This window comes from Pseudochaenichthys georgianus, chromosome 15 (assembly GCF_902827115.2).
Source record: "Pseudochaenichthys georgianus chromosome 15, fPseGeo1.2, whole genome shotgun sequence".
Classification (NCBI taxonomy): domain Eukaryota; kingdom Metazoa; phylum Chordata; class Actinopteri; order Perciformes; family Channichthyidae; genus Pseudochaenichthys; species Pseudochaenichthys georgianus.
The window spans coordinates 1,656,439-1,677,846 of NC_047517.1; the positions used below are offsets into that span (position 1 = coordinate 1,656,439).

The following is a 21,408-nucleotide window of genomic DNA, read 5'->3' on the forward strand; positions in this document are numbered from 1 at the left end:
CGGCAGTAGTTGATGAGGATGGCTTCATGTGGAGTCTCCGGACCTCGGTCCCTGCCCAATTCCGTTCAAGAGCTAATCTCCAATCCTTTCAAAAGGAGAAGTTTGGGAGATAAACTGTTGCTTAAAGACCTTGGACCGGACCAACCCGATTTGTATATATTGCAGCAAGCTCGTGAAAAAGACAAAACGTATCAACGAGTCTTCTCACGTAGCTGGTACACCAGAAAGGCATGGCTAGCTGCATGCAAACAGGTAAATGCTATCTTTTGTTTCCCATACTTGCTCTTCAAACAGCCGGGGACAGATACGATCTGTTCAGAAACTAGACACAAGTGAAACAAGTACAAACCACAGACTGCCTGTGTCATGGCGAATACAGTCGCTGGTTTATTTATGTCTGTATAGGCCGTTGTTGTGAGTGTGGACGGTCGGAGAATTTACAACGTTAGCTTAGCCAATCTCCATTTAGAAAACATATCGGCACGCTTAAAGCGAGCTCCGCGCTGCAGTGGAAACGCGCCATTAGATCACCAGAAGTCCTAATTTAAGGGGTCATTTCTCCCAAAAAAAATGTTTTACTCACTATATCAACAGCCCCACCACAAATATTTCCCACCAGCCGTCACTGGTCACACTCCTTATGAAGCAGTGAGCTGCCGCTCCACATTGCTTTTCTTCCCGACTGCAACGCTGGTCCCGCAAATCAAGCAAGAACGTGATTGGTCCATATTCATTGTGGGGGGAGGAGGGGTGTTAGATAGATATAGTTGTAGTAAGTAGATGGAGTTCGCTATGGTTGATGTTTCGGTTATGCATAGGGTAGATTATTTTAATTACATTGAGCTATTTTTAGAATATGCCCGGCGGCGACTCACGTTGCCTACCTTGTTGGCTACCCCTTTGCTACATGTGGAGGAAACTTCTGTGTAGCAGCAATGCAGTGGGAGTCACCGACTCATGAAGGAGACACGGTGTTACAAAAAGGTTCGATGAAAAAACTAGGAATTAAATAAGATGGCTAGAGTCAACAAAAAGGTATCCTTAGGTGCTTTTATTAACACCAACGTGCTGAAAAAACACAAAGTAACAAGGATTGTACAGGAAGAAATCAAAACCCTGCTATATACATACAGGTCAAGGACATATAACTGGTACCTCTCTGCTCTACAGCCACAGTCAGACTCCCCTTAAAACACTTGTGGCCAGGGTTTTATACATGTTAAGCCCCTCCCCATAGGATAATCCACTATTTTTATATATATATATATATATATATATATATATATATATCTTTGACCACAGAAGCCCCAAACAATAACATTTTTATACTTGCAAGAAAAGTGCCACCCGCGCCCATGCACTACATGGTATGCTCCAATTGAGCACAGGTGTTCCCACTGATTGAGCCTCTACTTAAGGCTGCTTCTTTCTGTGGCTCTGTTTGGCCTTCACAACCTTGAAGGAGAGGGTAAGCAGGTTACTTGCAAAAAGACTTCCAATACATTAGGTTTGAACAAACAATTATTTGGGTTTTATTTGATCAAATGTGTGTTACCCTCAGTGTGCCTTTTACCATGCCCCTATGCCAACTGTGATGAAGGCTTCTTCTTCACACACGGGATGAGCAGGAGCTTTGATGGCAAACACTGATGGTTTATTTGGAGTTTCGGCCGGAGAGTTGACGAGACAGGTGGTGTGTCACGAGTTGACATAGCGGTTGCCAAACCAATTCTGAAGAACTCTTCTGTAGCTCGAGGTTTTATCTAGTTCGGAGTGTAATAATCAACATTCTTCATCAGCGAGACTAAACATTATGGACCCTGAATCTAACTAGAGCTCTCGTCCATAGAAAAGAATGTGCGCCAGGGAACCTTCGTCCCTGAACAGTAAACTACCTCATGGCGGCTTGTGCTCTGTCATAGACTGGCAACAACAATGCGCCCAAGCTGCCCCTCCTTAAAAGAGATAGCAGCAATACCCAAGGCCGTAGGCCTATGCCATGGGAAAGAGACAGTGAGAGGAGAACATTATGAACTGTGTCAAAGGTTGAATACCTAGGCAAATTATTCCCTAACACTACATATATTGTCTTTTAATTAAATTCTAACAATAACATCTTAGTTCTAATACAATCTGACTGAACTTTTGGAAAAGTGACAGCCTACTTTAGATTTTGTCCCCCACCCGTTACATTTTGCTTTATGAAGGGGTATCTCCTGGCCTGTCCCACAGGGGAGGCTTCAAAGACCAATCACTCGCTTAACATGCATATGGTGAATTTGGAAGAAAGTTGAAACCTTTCCTTCAAATCATGTTATCTGGCCTTGCTTCTTACCCCAGACAATGTTCTGACATTTGTGCTTCATAGTTTGTTTTATTGAACCACTGGAAGTGTCGAGAGCAGTCTGATCCTGACCGGCAGACTTTGCCGGAACGTTTTGGGGCAAGTACAGCTTTGAAAGTGGAATGCTACGCTAAACCTTCAACTGTTGATGAAAAAGTGACCATGACAACTGTAGAATGAATGCAAGGATAAGAAGTCATTTTATCGTGTTGGTGTATTGTCCCTCTGTTGCATGATGTGTGTGTGTCTGTGTGAGGTGCGTGAAGGCTGGTTTTAAGGCAAGCATTCCCATGTCCAGTGGGGCTGTGGGAATCCCTTGAAGTAGACGCTAAGACGTGATTGTCAGGCTGCTCATCACAGCAGCCACTGCTTTGTAGCGCTAATTTATTATCAGAACGATGATGCGCCCCATCTTCATCCCTCCCCTCGAGTTCCCCCCTCTTTCAGCTTGGAAATTGAATTGTGTTGGAATGCTCTGTGCCTCTTTTCTCTGGCACTTGAATGGGCTCTTTAGTATTTCACACCAAGGTGTCCTTCAGGGTGCGAGGTCAGGCTACCAAAACAGCTTCTAGTGGCGGATTAGGACCAATTAACATCTTTGTACACAAAGGGCTCTGGCAGCTGAACAGGCTGCAGGGTGACCCACACTGCCGTTGCATGCCAAGCCAGGGGGCTGCGGCACTTGAGCTGAAGTAGCAAAAGAGGGGTGGAGAAAGTTTTCCAAACCTAATGGGAAATGTTGCTACTCATGGCCGTAGAGCCCATTGAGCTATCGTTATCTTGTGAAATGAGAAAACAAACCACTTTTTTTTTTTTATCATCACAGTTCTACATAAGAGGGCACCGTGGAAATGTTCTTTGATATAACCGTGGGCATATAGGTCCAGGGTTAGATCTTTAATCCTTCTAAAACCACCCATTCAATTTACACACTTCAGACTTTGTGCAAGTAAATACATTTGTCTGTTAAATTTAGGAAACAAAAATACTTGTTGTCTTGAAAGTGATTATTAATAACAATCATGCAGTGTTATCAGTGTCTCAAAATGCAATGTTGGTGGCATTTATAACAAAACACAATGTTGTAAAAAATAATATGGAATTTCTTTAGCAGTTTTTTTTCTAATTGGCACGTTGGTTTTGGAAATCTGTCTCTGCCTTTTTAAACTGCAATTCCTTTTTCTGAATTTGCCAACATATGCACTCATACAATTGTAGTCGCAGTTTGTAATATTTCCTTTCTCGTTGTCTGTGTGCATTTCTCTGAAGTGTCTCTTTATGGTTGTCAAATGTTTGATGATTATGGATTTCTGGATCGGTTCCTGTATAAAAATGTGGCCCAAAATGTCCCTGCATCATTATTATCACCCTTCAGTCGGTTGCCAATAATATATATTTTCTCACAGTTGGTGACAGAAAATGTTATGTTAAAATGTGATGGAACTTCAGAAAAAATAGTTTTGTAAATGGCATCTTTGGTTCTGGTGAGATGTCTTGGACTGAGAAATCTATCATCTGTCTTGTCTGTAAGCACGGGGACAATCGGATAGTCAAAGCATTAAAAAGTTTGTATGGGCTATACATTAGTATGCAATGCAAACGACAAATTACAATTGTATTCTTTATCAAGATGTTTGATTATTTTTGGTTTGTGCAGTGGTGCGGTTGGAATAGTGCAGGAAAGAAACCACAGACGTTATCTATATTTTAGATCCATACTGATAAAAACGGATCAAGTGAGTAAAACTGTATGTATGCTATTGTAACCGAATACAATGTTAGTACAATTATTAAAGCATGTTCTCCTTGAATAACTTGCTTCCTGCAAGGTCTTGTGAAACAAACGGGAACATGTGTATAAGAACTTGAGTCATTCACCAGAACGAGGGCCCTGAGATAAAGGAAGGCTGTTTAGAGTAAACCATTTTATTTTTTACTAGAACATTTGTTTGTGGTGCCCTTGGTTTTTGCACTTGAACCTTTTTTCAATGCGCACTCACTCACTCACTCACTCACTCACTCACTCACTCACTCACTCACTCACTCTGTCTGTCTGGGAAATGGCTGCCATACTGTAGCATTGACAGGTGATTTAGTTGGCCTCTGCCTAAATAGTGGCATAATGCAGGGGTTCCCAACCTTTATTGTGCCAAGGACCGGCACCCACCAGCAGGTAGCAACAGAGGCTAATTGTATGTAACAGCCTGAACAAATACTTGAACAATATGCATCCAAAACATATTAACAACGTTTAAAAAAAGAACCGGTGTCGTTTTTTGTTTTTTCTGAAAAACGGAAAACCACAAACGACATTCAGTTTTTAAACCAAAACGGGAAAACAGATAAATCAACGTTTTGTTTGTATGATTTACGGATAATCCAGTGAATGCTGGGAAAACGAGGAGAAGGCGCTGTGTGTCTGTGTGGTGTGTGTGTGACACTGGCATTTGTTTTCAGAAGATATTATGATGGTGACGTTCGTTCCGGTGCACGTTTGACAGCATTTAGCACTACATCGAGATTAAGATTAAACTAATTTATTTTGGGAACACCTGCATATAGGCTACCTATGGAGTTAGCCAGATGTGTGTAAATTACTGTTCATGGTCATTTGAAAACAAATGCCGGTGTCGGACAGACACGAACACACCGAACACACAGAGCTGAGCAGAGCACGTACACACACACACACACACACACACACACACACACACACACACACACACACACACACACACATCATGCGCCTTGGTGACAGGACATCTCCTTCCTAAAACTAATAAAAGGGGGAGTAATCGGGCAGTTAGAGGTGTGTGTGGTTAACACGTAGCAGCCTGCTGTCACTCTTAAGCTGTTCTGAGGAAGGTAAACACAGCGAAGGCGGTGCGTAAAAAGGCACAGCTCTCGGCGCGCTGGTGCTGCACTTCTCAGAGGCGGAGTATACGTCCCGCTGCCTCCTGGTGCTGCAGCCATATCATGAAGTGAAGGAGGTTTTCCTTCTATAAAACAGCTGCGGGCAGCAGATACCGTGAGAGTCCCGGACATGAATGCATAGATCAAGGCAGACTGGTTTACAGACTCTCCTGTTTTGCCAATCCGGTGCTTAAACAAATAGCTCTACACCGCTGGCCGTCATGTCCTTAAAATGAAGTCCGACTTTGAAATATATCTCAAATAATGTATGCACTACCATTTCCCCACATAAACATAACAGTCTGCAATTAAACAGTTGTCTCCTGTGCGCTCCTCTTCCTACTTGGCGCACCGGTAACTTTCTCGTGCGCACGAGAGGCTGAGACCCTGAGCCGCCGAATCCCTCGGAACATCATAAAAGCCATTTTCAATGGTTTTCTGGTGAAAGATTAACTAGGCTACTGGATGAAATAATGTGCGAAAATTAAACACTTTTTGAAAAAAATATGACAAAATATTTTTATATATTTATAATTCTGCAAATATTACGATAAACTCACAGCTATTTCGCGGCCCGGCAGTAACACGGGCCGCGGACCGGGGGTTGGGAACCCCTGGCATAGTGGATGCACCCTGCTAAGCTTGCTGCTTTATGTTCGTACCAGTCTGCTCTCATTTCCTTACGCCTTTGATATTGGCCCAGAGATTGACGGTTCGCACATAAAGAGGAACACCAGACCATGATGGACAGTCTGGTGGAAACAATGGCGGTCTGCAGATGTACACAAGTATAGTGATGGGGGGGGGGGGTAAATTGGCCTGCATGTCAGCAGAGTGAATGTTGCTGCTCGATTCAGAGAGAAACATGTTCTTCGCTCCTCTTTGTCTCTACCAAGGCTCTTCTGTTATCACTCCAATAATCATTAGAGTTGTCTTTTTGTTCTACACTTAACCACAGAGTGGACCTGTAGCCCTGACATGGTAGCACACTTTCATTATAGAGATCCGATTAGTTGCTCTTTCATATCAGTTCCACTCAACAAGGGCTGCTACAGGTGTGCTGCAGTCTGACAGGTATACGTTCGCTCACTTAGGAGCACACAAGGTTTGTTATGCAATTGCTCAGAGGCATCTGATGGAATTTAAAAACATTGTTTGTGTGGAGTATGGTTTAATATTAGCTGACTTGAGTGTGGCTGAGAACGATTCGGGACCATATTGGGAAAAAAGGAAAAGCAGAGAACGGTTAATGTGGGGTGGAATCGTCATCAAATATATAAAAGCTTCATGATATCGGATTTGTTTGAATCAAAACCCAATATACAAAATAACATTAGTCGATAGCATTATTGTAGAGCAGGGGTGGGGAACCTCGGCCCTCGAGGTAATTTATAAACACACGCAAAAAAGAACATGTCATCACGTGGTATGTCTCATCTAACAGCGGTGTAGTTCTGCCGGAGAGCACCAGAACGCGGCTCCGGCACTACAGAAATTGCAGTACCCATAAGGAGCCGTACACATGCCGCAGTTTTTGCGTGGCTGTGTCTTTAGTTGAAGGCCCAGTGGCGATCTGTCATACTGATCATACAGTCAATAACTTTGTTGTTATTAGCATCTGGTTAGCTAGCTATGCTAACGAATATAACAAGCTTTTTCTACAACCAGTGAGATAAAGGCACATCTTTATATGATCATTATACACTGAACAAAAATATAAACGCAACACTTTTGTTTTTGCTCCCATTTTTCACGAGATGAACTCAAATATCTAAAACATTTTCTATATACACAAAGTAACCATTTCTCTCAAATATTGTTCACAAATCTGAAAAAATCTGTGATAGTGAGCACTTCTCCTTTGCCGAGATAATCCATCCCACCTCACAGGTGTGGCATATCAAGATGCTGATTAGACAGCATGATTATTGCACAGGTGTGCCTTAGGCTGGCCATAATAAAAGGCCACTCTGAAACGTGCAGTTTTGCTTTATTGGGGGGGGTCCGAAAACCAGTCAGTATCTGGTGGTAGGGTTAGGGTAATGTTGTGAATCGAGTGACCTGTGTTCGTCGTCCATTACATACGCCTGCCCATACCATAACCCCACCACCACCATGGGCCACTCGATTCACAACATTACCCTAACCCTAACCCTCACACCAGATACTGCCTGGTTTTCGGAGCCCCCCAGACCCCCCCAATAAAGCAACAATGCACATTTCAGAGTGGCCTTTTATTGTGGCCAGCCTAAGGCACACCTGTGCAATAATCATGCTGTCTAATCAGCATCTTGATATGCCACACCTGTGAGGTGGGATGGATTATCTCGGCAAAGGAGAAGTGCTCACTATCACACATTTTTTCAGATTTGTGAACAATATTTGAGAGAAATGGTTATTTTGTGTAAATAGAAAATGTTTTAGATCTTTGAGTTCATCTCATGAAAAATGGGAGCAAAAACAAAAGTGTTGCGTTTATATTTTTGTTCAGTGTAGTTATAAAAAAATAAGATAATAAAGTAAACGGGTATAAAATACTATATGAAGACAGTAATAAAAAGTTGTTATTAATAAACAAGAATACAGTTTAAAAGGGGAGTGATTTGCAAAATATCCATAAAGAAAAATAAATCTGTTTACAGTTCTGCTTCATATGGATGTTGAGAGATGTTTCCATAGATCTCTTAATGTTGCTCTCAAAGTGCACCAGATTGATGCTTTTAACTTCAACATTTAAAAAAAAAAAAAAAAAAAAAAATTCCCGGGGGAGCATGCCCCCGGACCCCCCTAGAGGAGGTTAGGCCCCCCCCCCCACTTAAATCATGTCCACATGGATAGGAAACTAAATACATTTGCACACATCTTGTGTCCATATCTTTCTGTTTTGGTGGTCATGCCACATGGTAAGATATCTGGATTAAGAGGTTGCTATTTCTTTGCACAGCATGAAAGAAAGGCGAAATGAATCTGTGATTTTAGTATTTTTAAGCAGAGGTCAATAACTTGTATACGGCCCTCGGAGGATATTGTAAAAATGTAAATGGCCCTTGAGAGGAAAAAGGTTCCCCACCCCTGTTGTAGAGGCTAAGCCAACGCTTTAAAGAGCCTGTGACACGGTTTTCCCCCATCATCCAAACCCATCAATTTGAGTACATATTGTCCCCTTGAAAACCGTTACTGAACTGATTTTGGATATTTGTACTTTGATAACCATTAATCTGCCCTTCAATGTTGACCATTTTCTGGATCTTCTCGGGGATTCTTCAAGTCCCGCCAAATGATGGGTGACGTCATTGCGGGCACAGCGCTCCAGCTGCACCGTTCAGGATCCCAGCTTCTGCATGTAAACCTTTATATATATACAGTCAGATGTAAACGCACGACGGCGCACACAGCAGCAAGCTCAGACAGCGATGACAGGTTAATGTTGAACGTGTCTGAGAGCTCATATGAGGCTGAAGGATCGGTTTATGTTGTATCTGTTAGAAGTTTAGGAATTAGGTGCGTCAATATGGGCGATCATATGGTCATGTAGCCAGTGGTGGACTGGGACTAAAAATCATCCCGGGACTCTCGACCGGCCCACTTCGGTACCGCTAGTAAATTGTCAACGGGGGGGAGTGGGGGATGTCAGGGGCGGCGGGTGCTGTAGATAGTAAATGTAAATATGTAAATATGTGTGTCACTGCATCCTGGTAAAATACAAATATAATGTATAATGTCTGTGTCTTTGACATTAGCGCTGCTAGCCACCTGTGCCCTGTGCTACGAAGCCAGTTCAACATACCCTGGATATGTTTGAGTAACAAACAAACTAACAACAACAAACTAACAAACGAGATCTCGCTAAGCGGTCCTACGACGCTGGTTATCAACTCGGTAAATCAAGCCAGGGTTTCTCTCACCAGCTGAGAGCGCGTTCACGTCTAAGACACGCGTGGATCTGACTTTAATTACATTTGTCTCGAGTGTTTCGTCAACATAATGTGTTAAATAATACTTCTGCATCCAGTCTGTGACACTGTGAGTGTTGCAGGGCCAGATGAGGCTGGAGAAGCTGACTCAGATCAGGAAATATATGATATATTATTATATGATCGATGATCTGATTGATGATGTAATATGAATGATAAGTGCGACACGTCGGCGTCTTCTCTGCATACGGCAGTTTAAACTGTATTTCCTTTATCCTGTAATATGACTTGAGAGATGTAAACTCCGCACACTGAGTGGATCTCTTTTCTATAGACGCCGGAGGCGGGCAGCGTCAGGTAAAAGAAGTTATGTAGCCTTCTCAAACCTGAGCCTCACGCGCCGCCTATGGGGGATGTGCTAGTGACTTATCCGACCGGCCCACTTCGGTACCGGCCCATCGGGATTCGTCCCGATGGACAGTCCGCCACTGCACCCAGCCCACGTAAACTGTCAACGGGGGGAGCCTCGCTGCGGGGAAACGGTGGACCTAGTGTCCCGATCGGAGTGGGAATAATAATAATAATCCGTGCATTTTATCCATTAATTTCCCCAACATTGTGGTAAAAAAACCACACGTTTAATCCATGTTGGTGTACTACAACTACAAAAAGCATCGGTTTGTTTTCTCATCAGGAAATGCAGACCGGCTCAAACAAACGATTTTTAATCATCATCCTCACGATCATTTAATCTATCTCATATGTTCGCCGAATTGACATGAAAGCACTAACAAATGTAGTTTCATCCACTTGAGTTTACAACTACAAAAATAATCGATTTGTTTTATATCACATCCTACTGGAGGAAATTCAGTAGCTCTCACTCCCGATTTTTAATCCTAATGTAATCATCATCTTCACCACGATCATTTATGTTTATGTCGCCGAATTGACATGAAAGCACTGACACATATGAATATACTGTAGTCAACTTCATTACAACGTTATTAACGTGCCTAATCTCAGTAATTCACCATTTCTACGCATGACAACACACTTTGTCCGTGTTTGGCTCTCGAAGCGTTCCCGCATTGACGTCACTTCCGGCTTCCCCCAAAACTTCAAAATGAGTCGAAGGAATTTCCCCGCGATGTTCGAAATTATTGATATTTAACGGAACGGTATCGCTTTTTCTTTTTTAAACTGACGGTTCGAGATTACTAGTAGCCCAATATTTCATTGCACAACAGTTGTTGGGATGCTGTCACAGGCTCTTTAAGCCTCTGAGGATCCGCTTGGTGGGTGTAATTGACGCAAACAATTTTGCTGCCGAATAAAGGTCAGAAACAAAGTTTCCAGTTTGAAACAGTCCATTTATTTCAATTTGACTGGTTTCTATTTACTTGCTTCTTTCCATATTGAGCACACGATATTACCGTTTACACAATACCTTTGCTTTGCTTGTAATCCCGTGTGTGTTCTCTGTGTGTTCTCCGTGTGTGGTCAAAAACTGTATGGGCCTTCCGGCGGAACCTCTCACCAACACACATAGGTTCCTACCTTTATACCCACAGTTAATTGGCTCCTACAATTATTTTATTTGAAAAAGAAAGACGACCACGATTTTTGATTTAAAAAAATTAATAAAAACCTTTTACAGAAATAAGACCTAGATATGAGCAGGACATAACACGCTTACACTGGTCAGTGCTCTCGGGGACTAACTCTAACACGGTCTCATCATTCTGCTATGTGAAATGTCAGTGTGTGTGCACAACTAGGGACTAACAAAACACATTTAATAAAGATATAATAAGGAAAATAATGCTTTCAAGTTTACCCTGTACCTCCAATCTCACTGTACAGTGTATCTGGATGTGGCAAATGTACCATTTTAATGTCATTCAAAGAGGAGTAACAACAATTTGCTGTGAATTGTTTTGGATTCTTGCAGGATGTTGAGAAAGCACTTTTCACGAATGTATGAACAACCTATTAAATGATTTCCGATACTGCTAAACTTCCTAATAATGGACCAATCACTGAGCGCTATGCATTTGTTGACAAATGACCTGTACGTCCAGCGATGCGGTGTGCTGGAGCTTTAATCACAAATGGAGTATCAGATTGCTGTTTCATCTGATTGAGGATGAAAGGAATGCACAGCAGCTGAAGTTCAGGTCCATGTGTGATGTGTTTCGTGACATATTTCTGTAAGTGAACGTCGTTTCAGTTATTTTTGCTGCCGTTAGTGTTGGGTAAGGCCACAGGTTATTTCCACTTCCCCTGATCAATAATGACCCTTCAATTAGTCTTCTGTTATTGTGAGGCTCAGAACTAACCACATGTCTGTGTCGTTGATCTTTCCATATGTGAATTTCATGCGTTTGTCCTGACATTTGCCTGCCTTTGACATTTGGTCTGAAAGTGCATGAAGCTGTTTATATCTCACCGTGAAAGGTCAGCTTGTGATTATTAACACGGGCCGGTTGTAACCACGTCTACTTATTCTTAAGTGGATCGTGGCTTTCAGCTGCTCAAAGGCGTGAATAATGTCAGTATTGCCTGCCTTATGTTCCCGTCTTGTGGCCTCTCGAAAAGAATGAATAATGAACTCTGTTGTCTCCTCTCCATCAGCCTACTCCACTGTGTCCGGTGTGAACGGACCGCTGGTGATCCTGGATAATGTGAAGGTGAGGCTTTTATTCAACTTCATATCCTGCTGCGACCCAGCCCATTGAAAATGTCCACTGTAGTGAACATTTTGCGAACATGCATCTCCTTTGACTCTTTTGAGCTACTCCATCAATCCCTGACGGGCTGTACAGAGGACATCCTGGTCTTTCCAGTGATCTGTCATTGGTTAAAATTGCATGTTGGGAAGTTCCTCTTTCTTTTCATCCAAAATGGCTGGCATAAGAAAAACAAAATTGTATAGAAGCAGATTGTTGAATAATTGTTGAATAATTGTAATTGTTACCTTGAAAATCATATATGTTCTTGTTTATTAACATGTGAGGAACTATATAACTTAGTTCTGAAAGAAATTAAATAATTCAAGTTTTCAAATAACAGCCCTTTTATAAATGTCCCTTCTAGTGGACGTCAGGACCGTCTTCATGGACTTTATGACTCAATATTGTTGCAGGAGACGGAACTGAAGCAGACATTTCCTGTACCAGATAGTTGAGGGAGATTCAGATGTTGAGCTCTCAGGTGATGAGGGATGAGGCTTTCACACCTGGGATAGAAGAGGGTCAAGAAGAAGGGGGGAAAGATGCAGGAGGCTCCATGAGCGCACAGATACAGACAGAGAGACAGATAGGGACGAGCTGGAGAGACATGGCCCTCTGTGGGCCAAGAGTAGCACGTATGTCTTATTGTTTTAATTTTAAGTGGAGCGATGACAAATGAGAATTGCCTCAGGAATGCAAGCTTTGTTTCTATGAGCAGGTCAAATGGAGACCACATCCATCACACTAGTCAAGATGACCCTACAGCCCGTGCTGACTGGAGTCAGTGAGGTACTTTCCCACTACATCGACTACAAAGTCTTTGAAGATCTGGAACGATTCACCAAAAACCAAGTCATGATTTAGTTTATTACTACTACTGGTCTAAAACGGTTAAAATGTATTAAAGAGGGCCAATGTACTAGTATATAATATATTATCATGATGCATTTGCAGATGTACTCTTGTTTAGTATATTAGGGTAGTTTTCAGGCAGTTGTGGTGCAATACTGTGACTTGGCACATTCCCTGTACATTACGTTACATTTCATTTGGCTGATGCTTTTATCCAAAGCTTCTTCTAATAAGTGCAAAAACCATAGAGATTCAAACACTGAGCAACACGGGAAGTGCACAGATATTCACTGTAAGCTAGTCATACCATTGTAAGTGCTGGTGAATCAGTTACGAGGCGAACTCTGGCAGCGATGCAGTAACAGGCCGATGGGTCCAGTGCACATGCTTTAACCAAGACCCACGTTTCTGCACGAAGCTGCCAGTTCAAACTGCACAGCTCCTTCACTTCAAATTATATTATACTTCAAAAAATAACTTGTCATGTTCTTTTTCTTACTTTTTATTTTGTATATTTATATTTTTTTAAACATCTTATTTTATTATTTAACACCATTTTTTTAAAAATATTGTTTACAATGGTTCTATGTTAATATTTGATGCTTTCTTTTTTACAAATGAATTATTCTTCCAGTGCTTCTGTGTTCTGACTCTGTGCTGATCTCCGGACTAGTTCCCCAGGTACGCTGAAATTGTTCACCTAACGCTGCCGGACGGCACCAAGAGGAGCGGGCAGGTTCTGGAGGTGATCGGGAGCAAGGCCGTGGTCCAGGTGAGGAACACAATCCAGATGTGCTGGCTGGTGTTTGAATGAATCCACAGCTGGAAATAGTCCACATCAAATTCAAACTGAATTATGCGGCTTTCACACCAGCGCTTTTCAGTTTCTAGCTCTGAGCGGGAGCTTTTCTGGTTCAGCTCCGGTTTCCCTTTTCAGCTCCCGCTCTGTGCACACCGCCCACTGGCGCCCCAGAGCTGCCCTTGCTGCGTCATGACGTCACCGTTTACATCGCTGATTTGCCCCCCAACGGCAGCTCACAACAACAACAACAACTGCGTCGGGTCGATGATCGTGTTGCTTTTAATCACACGAAGCCAGAATAAATTGAATAACGACTTCTCCAACCTTATACTTTTCTCCAGAGTGCCGTGGTTCATTGTTTATTAATGTGTTTCTGCAGCATGTACCGACCGCTGCAGTGCTGGCTGCTCTTCCACGGGAGTTTATTCTCCCGTTAGCTCCCGTTAGCTCACACTGCAGCAGCCGCTCTAAAGTATTCACTGTCCGACTCACACAAGCAGCTGATGCATATCCCCAGTTCCCCTTAGCCTAAGGGAATGTGTGTCAGTCTGAATTGACACTGTTTGGTATCACAACGCTGTTATGAAAGTGTCTCTGGTATAAAACGGGTGATGTTGGCATAGCAACCGAAGCTAAACTGACTACTTGCATCCGATAGCTGCAATAATACAAACAACACGTCTGCCTCTCTCCACAATGATCGATAACAGCGAACGGATGGTCAAAGTAAGGTACAAATAAACAGAACCACACGAAGCCTGGTTAGTGTTGCCTGACTTTATAAAGTGTGTTTATAGGCACTACTGCTTGTAGGCAGGCTGACAGTCGACCCATGTTCAGGGGAGGTGGGGTTAGTTTCCTGCACGCCTCGACGAAAGAGAGACGGAAGCGACGTCGCCTCTTAGCTCCAAAGCTCTTGCCTCTGGACCGACAATTTTTTGGAGCTGGAAATGAAGCGGATTCCGGAGATAAGAGCCGGCGCCGCTCCGGTGTGAACAGGAAAACCCGGCGCTTTTCAGGCTCTAGCTCCGAGCCGGAGCTGAAAAGGCGCTGGTGTGAAAGGGGCATTAGTCCTGGGGGAAGGTCCATTGCAACAGTTGCAATACAAACAACAACAACAACAACAATGAGCAACAATGAGCAAATTCTAAATGAATTATATAACAGGGTGCATCACAAAATATAAACAGGCCAGTTTGAGTAATACTGTGTCTTATAGGATTTTTCCACAAGAACATGAATTTGAAACAAATAATGATCAATCATTTCTCAAATTGCCCTTTCGTCTTCATAAGAAAATGGCTGCTGGGCTGTACCTTGCATTACTGCGGGACTACATCAGCCCAGAGAACTCTCGGCTGTCTTAGTGGCTGATGTTAACATTCCTCCAGATACATTGTTATGAAATGCCCTCCTGTTGTTATTAAATGGATCCTTAATCCTTAAAGAGTTGGCCTCAAAGTGACGTTACAAAATGTTGGTGTACACGAATTCAGAGAAACGGCACGTCTGAAAACTGCTCTCAACTTTCACGTCAAGCAACAATCGGCAACAGTGTCTCAGTGCAGGAGGACTGTGTCTGCAGTCGGACTCGATGTGTACAGTACACTAGGTGTGTACTAGGTGTACACTAGGTGTGTACAGTCGGTCAAATGACTCAAGACATCACTAAGTTATTGTTCTGGCTCTACTAAAGTCACTGAATTGTTCAACCTAATCTGAGTACATAAAAAAGGACATCTCATCAAATAATTGGATTTGTCTTCAACTAAAACTTGAAAGGATAGCAATGACACTAAAACTAACTTTGTATGGTGTGTGTGTGTGTGTATATATATATATATATATATATATAGTAAAGTATTTGAGTTGAACAGTTTTGTATCTTAACCGTCCGTTTGCTTGTCCAGGTGTTTGAGGGAACGTCAGGTATCGATGCCAAGAAGACGGCCTGTGAGTTCACGGGTGACATCCTGCGCACCCCCGTGTCAGAGGACATGCTCGGTATGATCAACCTGGTTTCTCTTTGCATATTTAATCCTTATTCAGAAATAACATTCTAAGAATTAAAGTAAATGATGTGATCAGCTGCACAGTACCCTCTCCTTCTTCTGAGATGTGGAGTGTACATTAAAGTGTTACGCTGCAGTTCCCCTCAATGTGCTTATTGTCACTCATGTTTTCATTATACCTGTATCTCTGAGTATTATTGAGCGCTCAGTCAGTGTGAGTATCTCAGTGCAGAACAAGGTTACACGTATTTCAACAGCAGTAGAAAGTAAAGCTGCTTTTGTTTCTGAAGTATCCTTAATCATGTCCATGACATGATGATGACTTGTACTTGTTACTTGTAGACTCGACGAGAGCCATCAGAGCCACTCTGATGTGTTTAGAGTTTGATACAAAGCAGAACAGATCAGATGTGTATGGAAGCGTCATCTCATTCTATCCGTTCTGTCACTATGCCTGAATTCAGCCGTACTGATGAGCCAAATAGGAGTTATTTATCGAATAGAAGACGATCTACTTGGCTCAAAAAGACTCTTCCTCTTTCAGGGCGCGTGTTCAACGGCTCAGGCAAACCCATCGACCGCGGGCCCACCGTCCTGGCTGAGGACTACCTGGACATCATGGGTACGACCCCCCGGCTTCACAGTACTCTGAGCTGGACAGATGTCTTGACGAGAGAGCTGCACCTTCATACAAAAATGAAATAAAAAGAAAATGCTGTTTAAATGAGCAAACTCCCCAGAGAGTATGAAACGGGCACTATGTTCACATATAGATAATAGAATATAGATCTCAGGGACTTCCCATGAGAATAAGGTTACATCCAAATGCCTGACTACTTGTGTTGGTCCACGGCCACATGTGACTAACACTGAATCATGAAAAGTGACAAGTAGGGGATTTGGCTCCACGTTTCCTGCTACATTATTAATCCTGTTTGCTGTTTGCCTAATGTAGACCATTTGATGCAGGCTGCTTTTGTGTAGCAAAAGCTTCAACGTTTTGGAACTTTAAAAAAAACTAAAACTACTTAAACTAAAGAAATATGAATTTGGTAACTGAACTAAAAGTCGGGTATCGTAATCTTCAAACACACATGTGGGACCTTGCTAGCCACAGGGAGCCTGCCAACACTACAGAGTATTATTTGTATATATAACAAAGAGTGGCCACTGTACAGCAATGTGTCTCATAGCATTTGAGTCGTCTTTGGTCTTTATATTAGAGTTTCCTACTTATTAACTTCACAGTTGCTCTACACCTACTCGGATTCTAACTGCCACCTCCAAAGCGTCCTCCCAGGATCCTTCCAACTGTTTTCTTTCAACACAAGTTGCAGTTAACGATTGTTATAAATACTGTATTCATTGAACTGAAGTCTCCTAGTTATGAACAGGATTCCTCAGTGACGGGTGTGATTGATCCGTTTCTGTGTTTCCAGGTCAGCCCATCAACCCTCAGTGCCGCATCTACCCCGAGGAGATGATCCAGACGGGCATCTCAGCCATCGATGGCATGAACAGCATCGCCCGAGGACAGAAGATCCCCATCTTCTCTGCTGCTGGGCTGCCCCACAACGAGGTGAGAGCACAGCTTCAGGATCACACGCCTCGTTACCCGCTTCCTGGGAATCTTTTCTGCATGACTTGAAGTACTCTCAGAAGTACAGCAGTGCAGCTTTTCATTTAATACGTCATTTGTCCATTCATGTATTAGGTTCAAATTACAAATGTATGTTTTTACATAGAGTATAAATATAACAAGAAAAACTAAATCCCCATCAAATGCCTTTTTTAATAAAAGCACATCTTTTTTAGGTAATGTAAAAAAATACATATAATACAAGTAATACATATATAATATTGTAAACATAATGGAATGTGAAGTGGCTCGGCTTCCCTCTGGAGCTCTTTGTGCTGCAGGCTGCATCGTCCGCTGGAAGCATTTCACACCTGATCCTATATATATATCCAGGCAGCCAGGTTATGACGAAGAACGGCAGATAAAATAGACGACTCTGCAGCATCCATGTGGACTCTTTTCTTTTTTCACAGTTCCAACATTTTCACAAGAGTGCGATGCTATGAGAAGAGTAATAATGCAGTCTTTCCCTGGAGTTACTGTGTGATTTGTTGTTCGCTGTTTCTACGTGGATAACGAGCCACCCGTAGCTGTATGTCGTTCTCGCTCTGCCACGATGGAACAGGACATGTCAAAGTGCAGTGGCTTTCAACCGTCTGACAACTCCAAGCAGCAATCCATCACCAGCAGTCCCCTCTCCTCTCCACTGCTCTGAGATGCATTATAGTTGACATGGAGACGGTATAAACGGCAGTAGATTGTCACAAAATAACCCCTCAACTAACTCAATGCCTCATTTGCTCAAATGTAAATACAATCCTTTTTTTTATTTGTTCATAATCATTTATTAAGCTACTGACTGGCTAACTGACAGTAAACTAAGCTTCTTCTAATATTCCTGCAACTGTGCGTGCGTGCATGTTCCCAAGGTCAGCAATGAACCTCCATGCTCAAATGGAAATACATTTTTCAATATTTCCACATGGAGTGCCAAAATCTAAAGATAAAAGCTTCCATATCATTTAGTTTTTATTTCTGTGGCTGCCTCGGTGGAAATGCTTAACATTGATGACTCGGCTCCTCCATGTGGGTCAGCTGTCTCCGTGTCACATGACAACAAGTGGACCTCTGCTTCCTCCTTAGGGTTTACATGCCTCACAATGGAAATATATTACTCAGTTTTACCATAAAGTATATGATAGTTTTTTTTACAAACTACAATATCATGTTGTTTAAAAGCGTTTCAGGTAAAGTCAGAATGTCCTAGTGAGTGGCCATATTTAAAGAAGTGAAACATGAATTACACAAAGAAGAAATAACCTGTTTCTGGGATGTGTGCTTCAAAGCAGCTGTGCCTGCATTTCTCTGGCTTCTGCTCCAGCATCTGTTTCCACCTTGGTGACGTACAGTTTGCTGCACAAAGCTTTATTGTGGTCCAGCAGAAAGCCAACGAGATCAGGTCATACTTTCCAGATAAACACATTTTGTTTGGCACCATACGCTAGTTTAAGTAGGACAGCTTTGGAAATGTTTTCATGGCAAAAAAATAAATAAACAATGGCCCAAAAAACCCAATATTGAGTGATTCAATCGACTGAAGCACACCTTCACAAAGCAGGTGTCTTGAGTTGGCCCATTGGCAGGCGAGATGCTCTTCAGATGAAGCAAGGGGCTGTCGAAGTGTTGACCATGTATCTCTGTTTGGCTCGTGCAGTCCTGTACACATCGATGCTCAGGGACTACATGTCATGTGAGCGACTGTCCGTATGCTATTTCGTTCAGGGTTGTTTTGTAGTTTTGATGTGCACTATGTTTGAGTTACGACAGCTTTTATTAGAAATCCCAATGTTATTCTATGTTAAATAAATAAGCATTTATTAGCTCATTGGATGTTTGTTTTTTTAAATAAGTATATTTGGGGTTTTACTGTTTTCTTCTCTGAGACAAATGTATTGTTAAAATGTAGCGAAGCCAGAAAACAATGTAAGCTTTTAAGAAAGTAAAGAGAAATATATTTAAACGGTTATTCTTTAGGACTTTGCTGAATTGGACAATGTTGGAGTGGTTATTGAGAATGCTGAATCCATTTCTGATTTCTTCACGATCAAAGTTCTCACCAGAGAGTGGACATATCTGTACCCTCTGTGGGCTGTTTGCGAGTAGGTTTGTGACCATTGGATATAGAGAGCACAAGATCAACATTTGTATCTCTACTGTGGACAATTGTCTTGCAAATAAGTAAGCAATCTGTCCAATCCAAATGATCCAGAGTCCCCTAAATCTTCCAAATCGACCAAAAATGTGTCAAAATCCGCCCACAGGGAGAACAGATATGGCACTATCTGGTTAAAACCAGATATGTTCTGATTCAGATTCTAAAAATGTCTGAAATGGACTCAGAATAACCCCCATTCAGACCAAGCCATTTTATTTTATTTTTACAATTGTCCACATGGGCTATAATGGTAATTGATGTAACTTGTGCTAATTGTGAAAATGGCCCAATGTATGCAAGTGAGCATCCGGCAGTTTCTATGAGCTGGAAACCCTACTATACATTTCTAACATAAAACGTTGGTCTACTCAAAATGTCCCGGCTTCACAATAGGACTTGCAACTATACTTTTACAAGTGTGTGTTATGAGCGTTAGTCAATCCCACTTAAAACACCCAAAGTGTCCTACTGCGGGCCGTGTGGTGTCCCCCTAATGACGAGCCGCTCGCATGCCATGGGATGGTGTGAACACTTGTCTCATTGTTTCATTAAGCACATGTCAGAGAGGTCATGCATGCTGCTCCCCTCTATGGGCCAGGTGCTGGACTCAGGGTGCATGCAGAGGTCAGGCAGAGGTCAGGCAGATCAACCCCGCAGCCATGACTTCATGTGATGAGCGTGAAATTCCTCTTTGATTCCACAGATCCATCAAGTAGAACGCCAGCTCTTCACTCTGCACCAGTTACTAGTTTCACCGAAGCATTGGGTTGTGGTCAGAGATGTCAGAAGTACCCACATCTTGTACTTAAGTGAAAGTAGAGTATAATACTCTGTTACAAGTAAAAGTCCTGCTAAAGTATCAAAAGTAAAAGTAGTCATTGTGCAGAGTGGTCCATCTCAGAATAATATATATGATATGTTTATAATGATTGATCATGAAAGTGTTCTCAAAGCTGGTGAAGGTGCAGCTAGTCTGAAGTACTTTGTAGACTGCAGGGTAGCTGGTGAAGGTGCAGCTAGTCTGAAGTACTTTGTAGACTGCAGGGTAGCTGGTGGAGGTGCAGCTAGTCTGAAGTACTTTGTAGACTGCAGGGTAGCTGGTGGAGGTGCAGCTAGTCTGAAGTACTTTGTAGACTGCAGGGTAGCTGGTGGAGGTGCAGCTAGTCTGAAGTACTTTGTAGACTGCAGGGTAGCTGGTGGAGGTGCAGCTAGTCTGAAGTACTTTGTAGACTGCAGGGTAGCTGGTGAAGGTGCAGCTAGTCTGAAGTACTTTGTAGACTGCAGGGTAGCTTGTGAAGGTGCAGCTAGTCTGAAGTACTTTGTAGACTGCAGGGTAGCTGGTGGATTCACTCCAGGTGGAACTAAAGTCTGATTCAACACTTGATTAGATTTCACATCATTCATCCACATCTGTGAAGTAACTAAAGATATTAAGTACATGTAGAGGAGTACAAGTACACCATGTACCTCTGAACTGTAGTGGGATAGGAGTACAAACTAGCTCAAGTAAAGTACAACTATCTCAAAATGGTGCAATGGGTACAGTACTTGAGTAAATCTACTCAGTTGTTTGGTATTTATAGAATACTTTAATCATCTACTGATAATCTAAATGTGTTTCATTGTTAACTTATTACAATACATTGATCTACAAGTAAGTATTGGAATAGTGAACTGACTCCGAGCCCATTGGTTGGTAATGAAGATAATGCCTTCAATATTTATTCCTAAATGAAAATATGCAAGGCAAGAAGGCAGAGGTCTTGTTCCCCCACACATGCAGGTTTGTTCTTCGAGTTGACATCCAGCATGCACCTAAAGTCTTGACTGTCTCCTCAGATCGCTGCTCAGATCTGTCGTCAGGCCGGCCTGGTGCAGAAGTCCAAGGATGTGATGGACTACAGTTCTGACAACTTTGCAATTGTCTTTGCAGCCATGGGGGTAAGCAGACAAACTGCAGCGTTCAGTTGACACTTGTTCAGAGCCCCCCCCCCCCCCCCCCTCCCATTTGTGACTAATCCTCCTTTAAACCCTGGCAGACA

The 21,408-nt window shown here is 42.5% G+C and overlaps 1 protein-coding gene across 1 annotated transcript in view; it reads left to right on the forward strand.

The window, feature by feature from the left end:
* The window catches only part of atp6v1ba (ATPase, H+ transporting, lysosomal, V1 subunit B, member a), a 51,680-nt gene that overhangs the window by 15,064 nt on the left and 15,208 nt on the right, over positions 1-21,408 (forward strand). The window contains exons 2-7 of the mRNA XM_034100406.2: positions 11,809-11,864; positions 13,432-13,530; positions 15,471-15,564; positions 16,117-16,194; positions 17,012-17,151; positions 21,206-21,307. Coding sequence (XP_033956297.1) covers positions 11,809-11,864; positions 13,432-13,530; positions 15,471-15,564; positions 16,117-16,194; positions 17,012-17,151; positions 21,206-21,307 — 569 coding nt within the window. The remainder of the gene's footprint in view (positions 1-11,808; positions 11,865-13,431; positions 13,531-15,470; positions 15,565-16,116; positions 16,195-17,011; positions 17,152-21,205; positions 21,308-21,408) is intronic.